Below are 22,132 nucleotides of genomic sequence, written 5' to 3' on the forward strand. Positions count from 1 at the left end.
TAATCTAGCAGATAAAAACCATTTGCATGCCTTCCTGATTAGTATCAAAATTGTTTCTTATATATATATATATATATATATATATATATATATATATATATATATATATATTCCTTGATTATGTTTTGCTGATTTATTTTTACTTATGATTATTTGTGTGTATGTGTGTGTATTTCTGATAGGTTGCTTGTTTGATTAAAAGCCTGGTTTAAGATGTAAGTGGCCCCATTTTTAAATATGTGAATACGTTTGAAGCTATCTGATATTATTGGGCTTTATTAATTAAAATATTTATAATGAAGCTCTGGTCTTTGGTGGACACTTAAAAAAAGTTTTTCGGAGCCGCTGAGATGTCCGGTAAATCTGCGCTATAGACGATCTTTGCGCTGCACACGAAAAGGAAAGGAAACGCCGACTTCTCCATTCCAAACCCCCCTCTTCTCTCTCTCATCTTTAGCAGGAGCGAATGTTTGATCGATCGGAAGCTGGAAGACGAGTCACGTTTATTTCTCACTTTTTAGGCTTCCCCTGATTGTTTCTGGACTGGCCTCCCTCCCTCAGAGCCTGCTGTTGACCGTGAGGGATTTTGCTTCCAGACGCCAGTTTTCATCGACTGCACAAACTTGATAGGCAGGCAAGCTAGCTAGCTAGCCACCTAGCTAACTTGCTAACTAGCTTGCAGTGTTGTTAAGGGGGACCTCGTTTTCCTTTCTTTTCCCCCCCTTCCCCGTGTCAGTGTTGGAGTGTTTTTGTCATTGCGCTGTAACTGGCTGTGGGTGGGTCCCCTGACACCTGAAGACTGTTTGCTGGTGAAGTTTGAGCCGGTTGTTCGCAGCTAGCGTGCTCGATACAGCTTGCTAGCTCGCTAGCTAACACCCTGCGCATTTAGCCTGGAAGCCAGTTCGAGGCCTCAGTCCAGCACCACCTCCAGCAGCAGCTACCACAGTGTTTGCAGAGCCGTATAGTGAGAGTTGACAGGTGAGTAAGAAGCTGTTCTCTGTCATTAAGGGGAGAGGGGTGGTAAACACACGGTCAGGGGCAAGTTAGCTCTCTTGCTAACTAACTGATTCAAATCGGTTGGGGGTTGGGGAATCCGCGAATTCACGCCTGAGGTCGCCATCTTTCATTGGATGCTGCTGCAAAACCAGCTAACAAGACATGGCTGCTACTTTGCAGTCGGCTCAACTTTACTACACAGGCGTCGTGGCTACAGTAGCTGTGTTTTTTCTTTAGCCACGCTCAGGCCGCACTTCGTCCTCATCACGGCGCAATTATTAAAGGAGTGTCGCTGAGTTTGGCCCCTGGCATGTGAGCTGCAGTCACTGCCGGCTGTCAGCTGCTAAACGCGCCTGCATTGCGTCTCCACTGGAAGTTGTTATGTTTTTTGACTTGTCAAGTTGATCCAAACAAATGCTTCTCGAGTGTGTGTGGATGGACGGAGGTACACGCTGATTAGCAGCGTTTACAGACATCCAAGATGTCTTGCGACCATCCTCCACCAGCGGTAAGCAACCGACTATAAATACAGTCCTGTGGACCACCCTTGCATTTTTCACCGGTAGAGTTGAACCTCGGCCTTGTTTTAGAGCACCGGCTGGGGGTCATAAATCACCTGAAGTGATTGAGCAGGGTGGAAACACGACAGGGGAGGAGTGAGCAGAGCTTGTTTTGGTTCAGGCCCTGTCTAAACCTCATGATTGAGTCACTGCATCTGTAGAGGAAATGGGATGTGGTTTGATAAGGATCACTGTTTGTTGAAGGGTTGTATTGAGGGGTTAAAGTGGGGATTCGGGGGGCAGCCTCAGGTGTAGTGGTAGCGGGGTTTCTGGACTCACAATGGGCATTTTTTGTTATGAGAAAAGCGGTTGGTCTGCATCTAATTACTTAACAGACATCTCTTGTTTTCTGGTGTTTTTGTGGATTTGTTCACAAAATATGTACTCAAGGTTAAGTAAATTAACCCACCCTTTAAAAACATTGCTTATTAAAATGTTTATTATCAGTATTGTCGTTTTCCTTTGGAATAACTTTGAAATAAGTTGTTTAACATTGTCTGTATTGTGTGCTCTGAGGTCTGTACTAGGAAGCAGAATTTGGACTTGAGCAAGATAACTTCAGGTGTAACTCTGGGTCTTTGGGGTTATGTAGGTATTTTTGTTGTTAAGGCGATACATCGCTTGCTCCAGAGCAGCTTAAGTTCAAAATAAGAATGCTCAACAGGTACGAAATAACTATCCATTTATCAGTCAGCTCTTTAGAAAGTGGTGCTGCTGTGATTGCTCTGACCTCGGGCAGGAAGGATTGTTTCTACATGACTAAACATCTGCACATTTATTCTCTGAAAGAGTGACACAATGAATACACACAGGTGAGGTTTTTGTGTCTCTAAAAGTACTTACTACAAATACCACTATAGCTGGTCTCCTCACTGCAGTTATAATAACAGCAAGATGAAAATAACTAGTGGCTAAAGGTGATAACTGCTGAACCACTAACCTCTAACCATGCAGTTCTTATGATAGATATAAGATTTGGAGCTTATTCTTATATTAAGTTGCTCATTCAGTGCAACCTCTACCATAGTAGAAGTTGCACTGAACAAAAATATTATTCTACTGCTGTTAGTCCTCTTTAACCATGAGAGACACAAGAAGAATATTTAAAGTACACAAAACATGGATATGAATGAAAAGTTAATGCGCCCTCTGAATTTTGGGGAAAAAAGCAGAAAAGAGAAGCTGCTGCAGCAGGTAAACCAGAGTTCCACTCAAGTTCCACTGTAGACTGTAAAGGTGTTGTGTAGGTCGGATGTGGGTCCACCTCTGCAGTGCTGCCGCTGTCCTGTGGCTGTGCACCAGTGCAGATGCAGGGCTGAGCTCGATTAGACAGCTTTATCTCTCTGTGGCAGTATCATGTCTTAGAATTATGGGAATTGATTAATCTTACCCTGGACATACTCTAAAGTTCTCTTCTTCATTTGATGAGCATCACTCATAGAGACTTGAGGAACACATTTATTCCTGTTTAAAACTATTTTAAAACAATTTGTTTTGTTAGGAAATTTGAAAGTATGTGTCCACCAACCAAGCACCATCACCAGTACTGTTTTATTTTATTTTTTTAAAGGATGGTAAACCAGTATTTTTAAGTAGGGTTTAATTTACTGAAACTTAACTTTTTGTTTGTGAAATCCACAGAAACAACAGCAGCTAGCATAAATAGAAGTGACGTTATGATGTTATGGTGACCAATGCTGAGAGTATTCTGGCACTTTGAGGCGTCACATTAAGTAATTTCCTAATTCTAACCGTGGCTCTGGCCTTTCTGTGTGGAGTTTGCTTGTTATTCCTGTGTATGTGGGTCCTCTCCATGTTCCTCCCACAGTCCAAGGACTGCTTATGTTAAATGGTGATTGTAAATTGGCCGTGGATGTGAGGTAGATTAAATGTGGCCTTGTAGTCTAAAGCTCTTTGAGAGGGCAGCAAGAGTTGAAATTTGCTATAAATGTGTTTTCGCTACAGTTATATGCATACCAGTCGTGCTTATGCATAGGTGCGCATTAAAGGTCCACTCTATGCCAGCAAAAATCCTACACACTAACCAATATGAATCCTGTTTTTAATTTTTGGTCTTTATTTCTTCACAAACTGTTTATTTTATTTTATTGTTTAATGTTCAGGCTCCATCTGAAAGTAAAAAGTAAAAACCTGAAACTTTTTTGCACACATCAAACACCCCCACCCCCCCCACCCCTTTCCATCTTTAATAATAGAGCTTTGACGTGGTCAGGCTGTATTATCTTCGTATTTTCTAAAATTATAATTTTATCTGAGTCGGTCAATTTTGCTCTCAGCACACTTATGATTGTGATTGGTCAGATGCTGCCAGTGTTAATTAGATTAAGTTGACAATGGCCTTTGTGTAATCAGTTGGCCTAATTGTTGATGTTTGGTGTAGTTAAGCCAGATAAAATAAAGAGATCTGGGCATTTTGTTATGCCTTTTGTAAGTACAGGTATAGTTGGAGTTAGAGTGGGATTGGCTGGGGGGGCTCTCTAAGTTCAGGTACAGTGAGGGTGAAATAAGCAAGAAAAGAATTTGTCTTGAGTTGTTTCTTTTTGAGCAGGCAGTTATGAGCCAGCCTGTGTGTTTATCCAAGTTCAATTTGACTTAATATTTATAAGCTGTTACTTTAAACCACAGTACTACACACTACCAGGTTAGGCTGCCTTATTGCTGTGTGATTAATGAAAATTACATTTCACTTACAGTTTTGGCTTCTCACAATTATCCATGTTAAATGTTTTGACAGACTGATAATATTTCAGTGACGACCTGTAGAGCGACCAAAGGGAAACGTCTCTGGTCTGGAGTTTATCCTGCATAAAGTAAATATCACACTTGGCTCACTCTCAGAGTGCAGGTGTTTTCTCTAAAAGGCAGTTTGTGTGTTGGTTGAAGGTGTTGTCTCAGGTTAAAATTACAACGCTGTGGGCATGAGATGTATTCCTGCTGGCTGCTTAAAGCTAAAAAATGTAATTGTTGCTGAATTGGAGAGAAATGAGCTTCTTTAATTATATTTTAAAATAAACTTCTGATTTTTTTTTTTTTATCTGGATTTAATTTAATTTTAAAATGGTGTGGGTGTGGGGAGGTGTGAGTTCTCTTCTTAACTACTTGCCACAGGAGGGATTTATATGCTTTTGAAATAATGAGTAATTCAAATTGATGAGCAATTAGTGAGTTACTGTGCGTGATAGCAAAAACAGAATTAAGAAAAACTCAACTTGGTTAATATTTAGATGACATTTGATGAACAACAGCTCCCAGCGCAGGACGCAAAATCGTCATCTTTACTGTTTTTGAGAGCAGCACAGTTCACACAGTCTATTTTAGGACAAAAGCTGTCCAACCTTTCTGTGTATTTACTCTTACACAAACAAGGCAGAACATGTTAAATGTTTTAGCTGAATCAATTGGACTGATGCTTTACCTCAGTAACATTAGTATTACCAGTGTGAGGTTCCTGAAGTAGTTTAAAATAGTTTACATTAATGTCACAACAACTGTCATTTTCACAAGTTCTCCGTTTCCTCTGAGTGGTTCTTTCAGTTGATTCATATTTACATTTGTGGCTAGTGATCCAAGTTTGCATGCTTTCAGCTTCATGGTGTGCGATAGTTTCTGACCAGAGTGAAAAGGTTGTTCTCACTACTCTAACACAAGCATTGCCCAACCTTTGGGCTAAACGAAGAGTATTTTAGCTGATATCACAGCCTGGTAGCTATGTCATTTGTTGTGCTATGGGTCAGCTTATATATCAAGTAGATGTAGATCTAACAGGTTCATAATATGATTTCAAGTTTCTGCACAAAAGTATTGAATTTAAAATTTGTTTATAAATTTGGCGGCCAGCAATCATGAAAACGACACAGTCCGGATCAAACGATGACTATTTTTGCTCCAGCAGGAAGCATTTGGTCCTCCACAAAAGCAAAGCCTGATCAGCTCGAGTCAGGATGATTAAAGGAGAGCTTTAGCTCGGTAAGATCTCTCTAGAGGAAGAAAAACTACTGAGGTTTCTGTAAGTGAACCTGTGGAAGGATTATTAGTGTTTGCCTTCAGCTTCTTTTATCTCCAGAGTGCTCACAGGCTTTCACATGGTCTGCTTTCAGCTCTGTGCCGCTTGCCTCGTAGGTGCAGTGCAGAACATCAGTTCAGCGTTGCCTGTTGCAGTCTTCGCCCCCATCTGTACCCCAAAAGCTTCCTGCAATTCATGTAACATGGGCTCTGCCAACAAAAATGGCTGTTAGGGTGTTTTAGGGACAGACTAACACCATTTTTCTTTTCTTTTTTTTTTTTCCTTCCTTAAGCTGTTTACCAAATAAGCTCTTACGGTGTCTGTAGTTTTAAATCTGCAGAAACCGTTTCAGACCACGACCCTTTCTGGAAGAGCTCTCTGAGGTGAGCGTGGTTCAGCCTCAATTGGAACAGGCAGTTGACCGAAGGGCAGCTGACATAGACAAGAATGAGACTTTCTGGCTTTAATCACAGCACCAGGGTTTTTTTTTTTTATTTATTTATGTGCGTGGTGATTTTTATCAGAGGTAGAAGTTCAAATCAGAACGTCAGCATTAAAGAGCAGTAGTTCGGAAAAAAGGCTGCCAAGACTTTGTTGTGTCAGTATGTCAGTCCTTTAAATGTGTGACAGCAGAAACAGAAAAATACATCACAGAGAATTTGGTACTGAAGCACACAAGGTGACATGAAAACCCAGAACCCCCACACCCAATCATTGGGTACTGGCTTCCTATTTAGTCCAAAAATAATAAAATAATAGATTTTGCATGACTTGTCAGCTAGTTACACACTCGGGTTGTGTGCAGGTTTCAGTTGTCAAACCGTTTTTACAATGTTAGGTGCAAAGTTTATCACGCAAACAGATGCTTCAATTATTGATGTGAGTTGATGGAGGCTTGTGCTATGCCCCATTCATCACAGCAGCAGTGACACTGTGTCATTATGTGGATCAAAGGTCACCGGCTTTACAGCCACACCATTCTTTTTCTGCTTTGTATGCGAACACAGCGAGGGCCCGTGTCAGGGACAGGCGCCCGATTGTTGGGCGGATTATCACCGCTTTACAAGCAGGACAGAAAAGAAGGTGTTTCCAGTGGTGTTTTGTTTTGTCCCCCCCGTTACACTGAGGTCAAATGTTGTGGAAGTGATCATCCAATCGGGCCTTGGGGATGACAGAGTGATGTCGAGAACTTGACCTACAAAACCTCATGACGTTTGACTCGTGTATAAACAGAAAGCAAAAAGTGCAGCTAAGCGTCCTTTTTACGTGGAAAAGAATTCAGGGAGGCAGGGCTTGATGATGTAAGTGTTTTGCTCGCATTTGTGGCTAAAAATAGATGCACGAGGACAATAAAAAGTATTTAGGAGTGTATGTTCAAATATTTAGCCAGAAGGATGGAGCGTTGTAGCACTGACAGGGGCAGTTGTTAAAGCCCATAAGAGTCCTTCATTAGACCGCCTGAAGAAAAGTGACATTTTTGGCTTTAAGGAAAAGCTGTTTGTTTAGTCTGCTGCGAGCTGTAAATTTGGTAAACTTCAGGTTTATAGAAGCTATCCAATCTCTCTAGCAGACTTACCTGCTATTACAGTTATTTTAAAGCTTTAATAACAAATATTGTCTTACACGTTTAGATTTTAAAAACATAGCGGCAAACTAAACGGACAGCTTTTATTTTGACTTATCTTTGTGCGTTTGCTTTATTGCTGTGTGAAACGAGAGAGCAGTGGATGAGAGCAGCTGAAAAGATTATTTTCTTCACGTTTGTTGAGCAGTCGGTCCAGAAAAGACTGTCACAATCACGGCAGGTAATAATCCAACCAATGACGAGTGCTGCTCCTGTTAACTGAAGAAAAACATTTTTGTTTTAATGCGCCTGCTTTCACCGCCTCAGAGAAATGAGGCTGAAGATCAACCAGAAATTACACACATGATCTGTGTCAGTCTTATTGTTGGTTTATTATCAACCTTTCTGTTGAGACAGCAGATTACAACATTAGCATTAATCATTTTTAATCACTCACATGCTGCTAACTGATACAGACTGCAGTTTTTAGCCACATATGTGGAATATGATGATCATTGCCACCTTCTACGATACAGTCTTATCAGAATACTTCACTCATGATATGACAATTTAAATTTTTAAAAATATTTTGCGATGAGTATTGCAATAACACATACTCTACTTTTTCACATTTTGTCAGCTGCATTCTTTCAACACATTTGAAAAAACCCCCGATCACATTCTTTTAACTAATTTTTTTCAGTGATGTCCTCAAAGTTTAACTTAGCCAGTATCTGTTTTATCCTATAAGATAAAGTTATCACACTTAAGCTGTTTTCTTTTCTTTTCTTTCTTCTTCTTTTTTTTTTTTTTTTTTTTTTTTTGCTGCAAAAATTCGACTGTCACGACAACCTGCCATAAATGCTGCCAGACAAAGTCTGTGTGCTCTGTCTGCTATTGAATGGGGTCAAGTAGGCAATTAACTGTGATAAACCATTGACAAACACATATCTGCTGCTCTCTACATAGACAGAAATTCACATTTAATTAATACATTTCCACTCTGCAACCTTGCTGTTCTATAGGCATATAAACCAGAATACAACTAGCTGGCAGCCTGTTGTGTTGAGTCCCCTTGAATCCTGGTCATTGACAAAGACTCATTTAGACTCGAGACAGATTGCCAACAAGTTGCCATATTTATGAATTAGCAATTATTTGAAAGCTTCCAACAATTTTTCTGAGTTACTGCAGTCTGTCAAAGTTGCAACTTTGTGTTTCATTACAATACAGATTTTTGGTGTCTCTGTATAGATACAATACCACCATAACAAAATATTGCAATGCTACTATGTATCTTTTTAAAAAAATACCCCTAATAAAAATTGTCAAAAGAGGTTAAAAGTTCACTTTTTTTGTGTGCCCCACAAGCAGCAAATGTAGCAGGTGTTAAAGATAGAAAACTGTTTACTTTCTATGGATGCACCTGTTGTTTTCAACATAACTGCATGATTGTTCTATGCTGGGATGCACCATCACACACGTACATTTTTTTTTTTTTTTTTTAATTTTATTTTTAAAAGTGAGAAAAAACCATAATGTTAAAATTCAGTCCTACAAGCATGAGTGCTGGTAAACCCATAAAAGCACGAGATAAACATCAGCACTGTCATCAGTAAATGTCAGTATCCACAGGCAGCAGGAAATGGAAAATCCTTCATTGAATGGGAATATAAAATACAAAATTTGACCTTGACAAATGCAACCGTTCAATAAAAACAACAGCACAAAAGAACAATTACACATTTTATTTAAATAACTGGCTAAATATTAAAGCCTGCATCGTTTAATGCAAAAATGGCCAAAACATGGCCAAACTGTCGACTAAACAAACAGCTGCTAAATATGAATCAAAGCCACGTTGTGTAATCGAGGCCTATAAAGTAGATGGGTCTAATTCGCCGGTTGTTTCTGTTATGAGTTTCAGAGCTTTTTGTGTTACTGTATTTGTATTATTGCTAATTGATAGCTTTTCTTGTACATTGGTGTGACATACTTTCAATGTGTCAGAACAAGCTGACGTTTGATTTTTCACATTTTGTCATCACGACTGTCTGAAGTGTCTGAAATTAGAATAGTGGCCTCCGTACATGTCATTAAGCACAGATTGAAATGGTTTGAACAACAGCATATTGTCAGTTTTGCCATTACAATTTTAAGAGAAACAGCAACGTGTTGGTAGTTTAAATTAGTGTAAATTAAGTCTGTGCGAGGAAAATATCCACACATGCACTGATTGTTATTCTGTCCATATACAAGCATTAAAAACAATTTGTGTGAAAAATCAGATTTAATAATGCAACTGTCAGACACTACCTCCTGACTCCTTTGTCTTACACATGTACCAGCTGATGATATGCTGATAAACATCCGTTGTTGACTCAGACTTGTTTGTCCCTTCTGCCCCCCTGTAGCTTACTTGGTGACACAGAGACTTCTCCCTGAGGAGCCAAGAAGCAGACGGCTCATGACTTCTGACCAGGACACGAAAGTTGTAGCTGAACCACAGGTGCAGCAAGTACAAGAGGCAAAAGAGAACTCTCATTTGGTGAGTGTAACGCGCAAACACTCGTGTTTTTCAGTTGAGCTTTACACCACTGTGCTGTTTTTACTGGAGCCACCTGCTCGGTTTGTTGTAGTTCAATACTGTTCCAGCATGTGTTGAGCTTGTATGCAAACACAGTCATGCAGGGAGTTGTAGCTGCACTTAAACTGAACAAAAAAGGTTGGAACTGATCCTGTTTTTGGTCTGGATACCCTTTAGCTGAAGAGCCAGGCATATTTCTTTGGATCTTTGGCCCTACAAAGGCGTGATTGCTGACTTTCAGCAGTCACTATTGTTGAGCGCAGAAATTTACATGCAAATGTAAGCAAACTTGGATCAGTTCTTGGCAGCAACTTGAGCAGCGCTGTAGACGGTGACTACAATGAAAGATTTTTAAAAACAAGAAAGAAACTGAGGTGGAGCTTAGAGTAGAAGGAGAAGGAGGGGTACACAGTAACACGCTGACCTGGCCCGTGTTCCTGTTCCTCTAAGTCAATAAAGTTGTTACACGAATGAACCGTACAGAAACAATTTGGTTTATGTTGTTTCCAGTTCATTAAAATAATCCATTTGACTGATGGAAAACATGGCGCACAGTTTTTGGTTGCATCAGGGACATTTTCACACTGGTTTTCAGACAAAGTTTGATGTCTGTGTTAAGGATACACAGCAGCTTTTCATTAATATTCAACAAAAATGTCTTAACGAGGGCACAGTACTAAAGCAAATACATTAGGGCTGTAAATGAATATTCTTCGTATGATTATGTATTTGAGTGAGTCTTTATAAAACAGATGTTTAAATGTGAAAATAATAGATTGTGGGGTAAACATAGATTTGAGCAGAGCCTTACCAGCTGGAGAGAGAAATTATTTTGTCCTTTAAACAGTGTCATAAGTCATAAAACGTTTATTTTTTATTTATTTATTAAGTTTTTTGTTCTATTAACTGTTTTATGCTGATTTTTATGTGTAAATAACAGTTAATTACTGCATGAACAAGCCTAATGATTGGACCCTTACATCTGATCTACAAACTGGCTCAGACCTGGAAATCACAATAGTTTGATTCTGTGTGGAGGTTTTGGATTCAATAATGGAGCCTGTACAGCTTTGACAGCATTTAATTAATAAAATTATTTTTGATGATGTAAGATCACTTTTCTTCAGGCCATATTTATCTTTTTTTGTAGCTTTTATTTTATTTGCCTTGTTTATCCATGTAAAGCACCTACACAAATGCTGAAATTAAAAATTAGCCAAAAACAAACACAAAAAATCAAGTTCATGTACATTTGAACAGTCCCAGGCCAGTGCAAGTCTGCCTCTAAGCAATTTATTCAAAATCCTTTATTTTAAGTCCTTTCTTTACTTTGTATGACAACCCTTTGTCCCAGTCTTGGAGAAAGTATTCTTTTTTTTTTCCTGTCTGAGCTTTCACATCAACAGAATCTCCTCAACAGCAAACACCTCATTCTGTAGCTTGGTGTTTCAATCCTTAGTCAGTGTTTGGTGATAATTTTCTTTGCTGGTGTCAGATATGTCCTTAGGATATACGTCCCTTAAGACAACTCGAGTATAGGATCTGAAATGATCTTGGAATCATATATTTCACCGAGTCTTTCACCAAGCTTACCTAGAGCTGAATGAATCCCAGTTTTATTTTCCCAAATGTGAGTGTGGTTTGGTTCCACATGACCACATTTTCATAATTTCCAGCATGGCTGTTTAGTGTTTGTCTGTTTGCTTGTAATTTGGAGCATTAAAGTTAACAATCTGGTTCTTCCAACTAAATTCCCTCAATTTCAGTGATTGTGTTGTTGATGTGTTATCCACATGTGGTATCAGATCTCTTCTGGGATTTCTTCATCCAGCTCCCGTTTGAATTTATTTTTCATATATAAGGTTATAATGTATGTCAGATGACAGACACTAGTGTGGGAACTGTTTCTTGGTAAGATGTTCCAAGTGTCTTTATAGCAGGATGCATTTTAGCCTAATTTATCTTTATGCCATTTATGTTGTAATCCCATATCATGGTTTTGTACACAAAGCCATGTTTATAATTTTTAATTGTAGGATTTTATATGTGATGTCCAGATCACAATCCTTATAGTTTGTGTTGGAATAAGTGAAAAACCTCTGCATTGCCGCAGACAGCCTGTAATAGTTTTAAATCTTCTTCGTTTCTATGTCTATGCCCTTATCACACTTAAGCTCACATCATAATAGATTTTACCTGAATATAAATACTATACAATCTGTATTTTATATTAAAGTGCTGCCGTGCACTACTTTAGAGTTATTCTATAATGGGCGTAGCAGTAAAGATACTCTAAAGGTCAGTATTCATGTCGCATTTTCATAATGTCACATGAGTTGTCACAGTGAATTATCTTTTGTGGGGATGGCTTTGGGGCTGTACCATAACATAAATTCTCAAAGTATCGAAATCTAAAAAACAAAAACCTCTTTTTCATATGTAACAATGGAAATAAATGTAATTTAATTTTAAATCTTGGAATATTCAGTTTTTATTTCTGGACTTTGGATTACCTGACACATTTATTTATCTCTATGGATGTATTTCATAGTAAATCAGCCAGAGAAAGTTTAAGTTTCTCCAGCAACAGCCTGCCTACATTAAACTACATTGGGGGGTGGGGTGTATCTCAAACCAGCCAAAATGGCATCATAGCTGCCACAGCCTGCTTTCCACTGCAGCTGATTTCCCACACTGATTGCATATAATAGATGACTGTTCAATAAAGAATCGGGAGGCAAAGAAAAAGGCAACTCTTGTAACTAAATAACCATGACCTGTTTTTGTTTCTCACTTTTCATGGGCCTGTAGCAGTCCTATTGATCATAGCTGTGACATTTTATTTCTCGTTGAAGCGTGAAGGCCAGACACATCAAAGTTTGAGTCCTGTCTTTAGGTAACATGTTTTTTTTTTTGTTTTTTTTTTAGTAAAATGACTGAGTGGGTCTGACTACACTGTTTTTCTATGACAGATGCTTTGAAATGTTCTAATGTAATAATCATGGTTTTCATTTTTACACAAAAGGGTTAGAAAACTAATTTAAAAGTCCTCATCGGTTTAAAACTCGGGATTGAGTCTTAAGTGGCTTTCCTGCTTAATATTTGTAAGTTAAAAAATAACACAGTATAAACAGATGTGGTTTCTTCTTTTTAAACACAGAGAAATATCTCAAGTTCTCTACACGTTGTATATTAAAGATGAATCACACCGATCAGTCAGTTTCGTTCTGTGGTCTGCACTGACTGAGCCGGTGCAACGTGTGAAGTGTCATTAACGTACATCTGGGTGTGTCTGAAATTGCAGAAGGTCACCGTGGGTGTCAAGCAGACATTTCCATTATCCGAGTTCAAGTCAAGCATAATCTTTGTTTGCCTCACAAAGATTATGCTTCCCATTAGTACTGTTTTGGAAAATCTTCCGAGGGAGGTGGCACCAGGATTTGTGGCCTCTTAAAGCCTTCCATCATACAGAATAAACAGTTGCATCTTGTTGCAGTCATCGGTCGTTTTGCTCTTTTCACACGAGGTTAGGAAATGTAAATTAAACACACAGTTTAAAAATAACACATTAGCTCTCTGCTTGAATTTTTCCCCCCCAGATCTCCCACAATATTGTCTATTGGGACAACCCTATGGCACACAATATTTGTGAACTAATAACTCCACGTTAATAAAATATACCGCTGAACAACCTGCTGGGTAATGTTAGTTCGCCTGGTAGCCTAAACAGTCTGTGCTAACAGCTGTGAAAGGCTCCATCCATCACAAGGTAGATGTGACAATGTAGAATGATATGGAGAGCAGAGATACTTTAAATCAGCCTCAATGCCCGGTGTCCTGCAGGTTTTAGATCTCACCCTGGATTAACACGCCTGAATCAAACGAGTAGTTCATTACCAGGCCTCTGGATAACTTCATGACATGTTGAGGAGGTAATTTAGTCATTTAAATCAGCTGTGTCGGATCAAGGACACATCTAAAACCTGCAGAACACTGGCCCTTGAGGCCTGGAGTCTCCCCCCCACTCCTGCTATAAATCAACCTATAAGAGGTTTGTTTTTTTTTTGTTTTTTTGTTTTTTTAAATCCCGGGCAGGGCAGTTGCTCCACGCAGAGCATCTGGGGACCCGAGTGTTGTGCTACGAAGCAAGATCAGTGGGTTCATGAAGTATGTAGAGCTTCTCTAAAGGTGGACTTCACTCAATCATTATAGCAGCTAATGCTGAACACAACCAAGTCATGATTAGGGATGGGTATTGATAAGATTTTCATGATTCGGATTCCATTTTCGATTCTGTTTAACGATTCGATTCTTTATCGATTCTTTTTAAAAAAGGAGAACACTAAGGTCGATTAGCTTAGAACTTTGTTTTATATCTGCTCTTTGAACAAGAGAGAAATTTAGGAGTAACATGGCCTTACAAACCCAACAGTGAGATCTTAAAAGATCCAGCCTACGGCTCTACAATGGGGTGTCACAGGGTCCCCAGGAAAAAAAAAATGTAAATGTAAAATAATAAAATGAATATTCTTCTGTGGCAATAACAAAGTATAACATCAATTATTCTGTAGCAATTACACAAGAATATCCAGTAATGTCCCTGCCTACAATTAAACACATTCACTTACCGAAAATCGGGGCATCTGCTGTGGCAAATGGGTTCAAGCCTTTTACCACAAACTTAGTCTCTGCTCTGTGACATTCGTCTATCCCGGCCTGAAAGGAGACGCTACCGGTAGACTGCAGCGAGAACTGCCAGCATCTGAGCCAGACTCTGTCTGTCTCTCTCATCATGGTCACCTAAATGCACAGTAATGGTTTTGTAATGAGGCAGATCGCGCTAAAAACACGACATTCATTTAAGGTCATCGCGGGTTTTGTGAGCAAATGCTTTTGCATATTCGTAGTGTTTCGTTTAAGGGAGAAAGCATCTACTTTGCAAGTTGCCCTGTTGTCATCCGTTCTCGCAAAGTATAACCAAACTTTTGAGCGTTTGAGCTTAGGCACCGTGTTTCCTGCCAGGTAAATGACGCTCCGCAACGTGGTGACGTCATTCGGGGCGACTGGAATCGATAAAGGAATCGTTTGCAAAAATGGCAAAAAATTCCAAGGAATTGAAACAGTGGGAACCGGTTCTCAACAAGAACCGGGTTTCAATACCCATCCCTAGTCACGATGAGTTTTTTTTTAAAGTCGCCTAACAGCAACATATCTTCTCAAGTCTTTATGCTTAAAGTGTAATATTGATTCTCAGCTCGGCAACCTGTTGAGCCAGACCTCACTAACACCTCTAGATGAAGGCCAGCACTAGAGCTGCAGCACTGCAAGCTGCATGTGTCACATCGTCCCTGGAATTTGCATGTAGCTAGGTGTTGATGTAGAAAATGTGTAAATGTTTTTATGCTTGGTCCTTGTCTGTTGCCCAGTATTAACACTTCATGAACTGCAGCTACGAGAACACAGGTTGGAAAGTAATTATTTTAATTTGTAGGTTTTCACTGAGAATAATTAATCAATAAACTTTATTTCACTTTGATTTGGTCTAAAACTGAAGTAGTTTTTCTTTGCTGCAAGAAAGACACATGCTGTCACCTTTTGCTGTTTATTTCAAAGCTTTTTAAAGATCACTTGTCTTACTGCTGACATCTTTGTTTGCAGTAGACCATGTTAAGCTTTTGTTTTTGTTTGTTTGTGGAAGTCGTGTTTGACCACCACCAAATTGATACAGTAAATAAACATCGGAAATCCAAAAAGGCTTATAAGGATCCATATTGACTTTTATATTGGTGTGTACGTAAACTGAATTGTGGAAAAACTGCGTCTCTTTTCATTATACTTCAACAGTACTTATGTTTGACAGTACTAATAGCCCACCAGCATGGTTATTTTCACCCTGAAATGCTGCCACTCTGCTCCTTATTTATATGCTAATTATTTTTCATTGAAAACCTTTGGACGTGCATTCAAAAAATACATTTCAAATTTAAACACAAAATGTAACTGGACCTAATATTTTTCCATTTCTGATCACTTAACATTGACTGTTCCACAAGCCTTTCGGATCAGGAAGTGAGAATGAAAGCATCCCAGATTTAAAGCCTGCTGCAAGGGAGAAATACTGCCAGAGCTAAAGTGGTTATTCCTGTGTGTCTTCCTTTTATCGGTGACTCTGCATATTAGCCCTCAATCTTGTCCCCAGAGATTCCTCAGTTCATCTGCACGACCTCTATGCTTTCGTAGGGAACTTCACAGCTCTGCAGGTTTGATTGACAGCAACACATGCGAGCCTGTTGGGGCTAAATGTGGTCACTGGGGTGGGATATTACAGCAGGCTCTGACCAAATACTGGTAAATTCTGGCTGTGACAGTAAATACGCCTTCTCTGTCGTCCACTTAACCAGCTGCTGCTTTTCTCAGGCCAGACGTGTCTGGTTAGACTGAAGGTGGGCGGTGAGGTGTAGTAGCTGTGAAAGCTAGATTTAAAAACATAAGTTTCCTATTCCTCCCCCGGTTGGGTCGAACTGTTTTCCTGAGAAGCGTTTGTGCCACTTTTCTGGTGTGGTGTCTGGCTCTCTTGGCTGGTGGTGCTACACGATTATTGGTTGTATTAGGGTTGGGCAGTGTGGTCCAAAAATAACATTTTAGTGCTTGTATCCTCAATGCAGGCAGAGATGTACAGTGGGGCAAAAAAGTATTTAGTCAGCCACCGATTGTGCAAGTTCCCCCACTTAAAATGATGACAGAGGTCAGTAATTTGCACCAGAGGTACACTTCAACTGTGAGAGACAGAATGTGGAAAAAAAAATCCATGAATTCACATGGTAGGATTTGTAAAGCATTTATTCGTAAATCAGGGTGGAAAATAAGTATTTGGTCACCTCAAACAAAGAAAATCTCTGGCTCTCACAGACCTGTAACGTCTTCTGTAAGAAGCTTTTCTGTCCCCCACTCGTTACCTGTATGAATGGCACCTGTTTGAACTCATCATCTGTATAAAAGACACCTGTCCACAGCCTCAAACAGTCAGACTCCAAACTCCGCTATGGCCAAGACCAAAGAGCTTTCGAAGGACACCAGGAAAAGTATTGTAGACCTGCACCAGACTGGGAAGACTGAATCTACAACAGGCAAGCAGCTTGGTGTGAAAAAATCAACTGTGGGAGCAATCATCAGAAAATGGAAGACATACAAGACCACTGATAATCTCCCTCGATCTGGGGCTCCACGCAAGATCTCATCCCGTGGGGTCAAAATGATCATGAGAACGGTGAGCAAAGATCCCAGAACCACACGGGGGGACCTGGTGAATGACCTGCAGAGAGCTGGGACCAAAGTAACAAAGGTCACCATCAGTAACACACTACAACGGCAAGGAATCAAATCCTGCAGTGCCAGACGTGTTCCGCTGCTGAAGCCAGTGCATGTCCAGGCCCGTCTGAAGTTTGCCAGAGAGCACATGGATGATACAGCAGAGGATTGGGAGAATGTCATGTGGTCAGATAAACCAAAGTAGAACTTTTTGGTATAAACTCAACTCGTCGTGTTTGGAGGAAGAAGAATACTGAGTTGCATCCCAAGAACACCATACCTACTGTGAAGCATGGGGGTGGAAACATCATGCTATGGGGTTGTTTTTCTGCCAAGGGGACAGGACGACTGATCCGTGTTAAGGACAGAATGAATGGGGCCATGTATCGTGAGATTTTGAGCCAAAACCTCCTTCCATCAGTGAGAACTTTGAAGATGAAACGAGGCTGGGTCTTCCAACATGACAATGATCCAAAACACACCGCCCGGGCAACAAAGGAGTGGCTCCGTAAGAAGCATTTGAAAGTCCTGGAGTGGCCTAGCCAGTCTCCAGACCTCAACCCCATAGAAAATCTGTGGCGGGAGTTGAAAGTCCGTGTTGCTCGGCGACAGCCCCAAAACACCACTGCTCTCGAGAAGATCTGCATGGAGGAATGGGCCAAAATACCAGCTACTGTGTGTGCAAACCTGGTAAAGACCTATAGTAAACGTTTGACCTCTGTTATTGCCAACAAAGGTTATGTTACAAAGTATTGAGTTGTATTTTTGTTATTGACCAAATACTTATTTTCCACCCCGATTTACGAATAAATTCTTTACAAATCCTACCATGTGGATTCATGGATTTTTTAATTTTTTTTTTCACATTCTGTCTCTCACAGTTGAAGTGTACCTCTGGTGCAAATTACTGACCTCTGTCATCATTTTAAGTGGGGGAACTTGCACAATCAGTGGCTGACTAAATACTTTTTTGCCCCACTGTATATTGGTATTTATCATGAAAGCAACAAGTGAGATGTTGCAGCACTTTTTGATGAGGCGTTTTTCATTTAGTATAACAAATGGAGTTTCAGTTCAGTTCTATTTATACAGCACCAAATCACAATGGTAGTCACCTCAGGGCACTTTGTATTATAAGGTAAAGACCCAACAATAATTACACCAAGACCCGAACAATCAAGCGACTCCCTTTGAGCAAGCACGTGGCGACATTGGGGAGGAAACGCTCCCTTTTAGCAAAAAGAAACCTGCTGCAGAACCAGGCTCCAGGAGGAGCAGCCATCTGCTCCAGTTTGAGCTGGGTTCTCAATCAATGTTGGCCTACAACAATTATTAAAAAAGGATAATGATGATAAAAATGTTAATTGTGCTACATTTATTCATGCTATTTATTTTTGCTACTAACTTAACACCCAGATTTGTCAGTTACAATTTTGGCTTCCTACTATTATGAAAACAAAACCTGGAAAGTCTTGTGATCAGTCACACCTGTTTCCTTAAACACAAAGTGCTTTTTGAGGGCATTTTTTTATTTTTTTATTTTTTATAAATTATATCCAAGCGCTGCGGTTTGAAGCAGAGTGTTTCTAGTGTTGGTTCCTGGGCTTTAAGCCACTCCCCTGATATGAGTGTATCTCATGCTCGTTTGTGTTTTTAAAAGGGAAAACACATTCTTACACTCGCTGTTTCTTAATGGTAATTCTTACTGTAGCAGAAACTGGAATTTCCTCAGTGCAGTGAAGCATAGCTGCTGCTGGTACAGTGCAGGTGAAATATGGGGACTTGACCTGAGAACAAGCATTCACAGGGGTTGACTCCTCAGGTTGGGCTTCAGTCAACCTCAAAAAGGAAAGAATGCACAATTGAGGAAATGGGCAGAAAGTGAGCGGATGGCCTTGAGGCGAAGAAAAGTTATTTTTCCCGTGTGCTCCAAAATTAGGAAATGGAAAGAGCCTGCTGGGTGTTTTTTTTTTTTTTTTTTTTTTTTTTTTTTTTTTTTTTTTTCCCCCACTGTCATTTACAGATGCACACGATTAGAAAGTAGATTGGCAGTGAAAAGGAAAGAGCAAACTATCCTCATGGTTGGGTAGGTCTCAGGTGGGATTCGTTGTGGGAAAAGTGGTCAGAGAAGAAAAATACAGCTCTCAGTTAAATCCACACAGTTCAGCATATCAAGGTTACTGAGCAAAGAGAGAGCACCACATCATATAACGCACAAGAGCTGTAGTTTAGGCCAGGTTACTTTCACATTTATATAATGAGCATTTAAAAGGACCGTAGACTCTACATGACCCAGCTGCTACCAGCTAATTCAGTTTTGAACAAAGGTTTGAATCTAAAGCTTGTGAAACTGTTGAGCCCACAGGAAGTAAAACTTGATCGTCAACCAACATAAAAAAACAAAAGTGTTAACAGTTACTTCCTCAGAATTCAGATTGAACTGCGGGTTAGTCTGCACACTCATTTCTGTCAGATATGAATAAAATTCCGCAACAATTAATCATGCAGTTTGTATCTTTGTAATCTCAAAAAACACTTACTACTGGGCTATGCAGTTATATTAAGGCATGCTTTGTAAATACGATTAAATAATTAATTAAACGTGTTGATAATTCAGTAATGATTGACCCTGTGCACGAGAAAATGCTAACTTCCTGGTTTGAGACCGGATGTAGGGTTGTACATTTCCGGTAGCTTTACTTGGCGGTCAATCGCTACTGCGAAGATATACTCCAAAATCATGTCCAAAACTCGAAAACGGAAAGATCGCGTTAAGTTACAAAGAGCAGAAGGTGGGAACACTCACCACTGTTGTGTCATAAAAAATCTAATGATCAATTTTGACGTTTAAACAGTTTAGATCGATCAGTTGTTTACATCGCTCAACACAAGCAGAACTGCATTACTGCAGCAGAAGACACATCGTCCACATTCAGAAGCACATCTCTGTATAGTGACTGGTCTTATGATTTAAACAGGCAAATGTTCAGCATTCAAACTACAGGTGAACAATAGTCAAACCAGATGTTTCCCCCATAATGTCGAGATCAGCTAGTCAAGTACACACCTACACAGCATGTTAACAAACCGAGAAAAAAAGCCACACAAAAAATGAATGATTGCTGGTAAGGGTTTCTATACATTGGTATTTACGAAGGGTATGTTGTGACTTACCTTCAAAATTACAGCGGTCCCTCGCTAATAATGCGGTTCACCTTTCACCTCACTGTTTCGCAGATTTTTTTTTAGTGCAAGTTTGCATGCTTATTTTTTTTTTTTTTTTAAACGTCACATTGTGTCCTGTGCCCTGATCGCTGCAGACGATCTCCTCCGTGACGTCTCTCCTGTACAGTACAGAATCGCTGCATCGATCGATAGCAGTGTGACTCTGAAGTGCAGTACTGTATGTCCACGATGTCCACCAAACGTTTTGCACCGTCAAAAAATAAAATCGGCTACTTGATTTCACCTATCGCTGGTTATTTTTAGAACCTAACACCCGAGGGACAGCTGAGAAATATAACATTTGAATCCCTTTTCTCTTTTGCTTTGAGGCGCAGGGAAAAAATATCAACCAGTCGATGAAAATCATTTACAGATATATTGGGTAAATGCCCGAGACATCTATAGAAATGTAAATCGCCGCTTGATTCATTCATTTGCTTAACTTGTTTTGGACCGTAAACAAGGCGCTAATAGGACACCGGAAACAAAACTCCCCACAGGAGTTTCCACACCGGAAGTAGCATATGCTACCGTGCACATAGTCTATTCATTTAAATATAAATTGATTTTACTTGAAACTTGTTTCTCTAATTATTTCATGGTTGCGGTGCTACATTGCATCTTGAATTTGTTTTACTTGTCAATCTAATCCATTAAATTCAGGGACGGGTCTAAGAACCATGTAGTCTAAAAAAATGCTTTGGTTTGAAGTTAGCTTTGGCTCACAACTTGGTCAGAGATCTCAACAAATGCTGGTGTGCTTTTGCAAATGAACTTTTTGGCAACGGTACCATTTTAAAACTGGACTTAGATTTTAGGGTGCTTGACATTCATTCTGGGATACCTGGCTGCCCCACATTAGCCTCAACTTGCTGTGCAGGGAAACTGCTCATCTTGGGGTCCTGTGGATGGATGAATATTTGGTATTTTAAGTAATTATGCGTTTAATTGTGTATTAATTTTATTTCCATTTTAATTCACACATTATTTTCTGTATTTATTTAATTTTGGCACTCCTATCACTCCATACAGTAAGTTTAAAATTGTAACAGTAAAACACCAAATTGTAAATATAATTGTAGTAAAATAGCACTCAGTTTTATGGATAATAATGTGCAAGCCATTTGGTGCTACCAGAATTGTGTTGTTCCTTATTCACACGCATGCGTTCACACAGAGACGGAGTGATACACCATATGCTTTGCACATATGTGTCAGAAACAGACCAGAAATTGAGCGTGACCCATTTTTGGCTGTGCATGTTAAATCAAATCAATTATGGACACAAGCTGGAAAGAAAGTGAGCCTGACGGGAATCTTCACAAATTTTTTTTATTTATTTTTTTATTTTTTTTAGTGGGTCATACGGCAGAGAGAAGCTGCAGTTTCACTGCATATGCAGGTATGAAAATGCTCTGTGTATGAATGCAGATGTAATCAAAACTGTGGGGACAGAAATGCAGACTAGTTTTTAAGGAGTTGTCCAGCTTTGGAAACCGAAGGGGATGTACTCAAAAAGTGTAAATGTAGTTTAGCAACTGGGTAGCCATATCAAAAGATTTCAGATCCTCATTCTTAAATCTGTTGCCAAAGCAGGGAAATGCCACCAATACACAGACACCACACCACTGCTTTTCTCACCACTGTCCAGCCTCGTCAACAAATCTCTTAGATCAGTCTTTTACGACTTGGCTTGCCTTTGAGTTATCGTCTTAAAGAACCACGGTTCTTATACAAATGTGACTAATAATATAATGCTGTTAGTTTTGTTTTCCTCTGGAAGAAGGTTGCAGCGTTAAAGTGAGAAGAGCTAAATGGCTCGTTTCTGAGAGAACTTAAACTTAAATAAATAGAATAAATAGAACTTA

General features: G+C 39.6%; 1 protein-coding gene across 3 annotated transcripts in view; it reads left to right on the forward strand.

The window, feature by feature from the left end:
- Nucleotides 1-376: 376 nt before the first annotated feature.
- Nucleotides 377-22,132, forward strand: part of larp4b (La ribonucleoprotein 4B) — a 53,952-nt gene continuing 32,196 nt past the window's right edge. For 2 of the 3 annotated variants that reach the window (XM_086271613.1, XM_086271614.1), the window contains exons 1-2: nucleotides 378-978; nucleotides 9,559-9,692. In XM_086271613.1, the coding sequence (XP_086127739.1) occupies nucleotides 9,612-9,692 (81 nt within the window). In that variant the 5' untranslated portion in view covers nucleotides 378-978; nucleotides 9,559-9,611. Of the gene's footprint in view, nucleotides 979-9,558; nucleotides 9,693-22,132 lie in introns of all 3 variants that reach the window. The other variant, XM_086271615.1, reaches the window with a different exon arrangement.

This window comes from Aulonocara sp. 'chitande type north' Nkhata Bay, linkage group LG18 (genome assembly GCF_057382095.1).
Source record: "Aulonocara sp. 'chitande type north' Nkhata Bay isolate Kocher_YH1m ecotype deep benthic linkage group LG18, A_spYH_male_GT1.1, whole genome shotgun sequence".
Classification (NCBI taxonomy): Eukaryota; Metazoa; Chordata; class Actinopteri; order Cichliformes; family Cichlidae; genus Aulonocara; species Aulonocara sp. 'chitande type north' Nkhata Bay.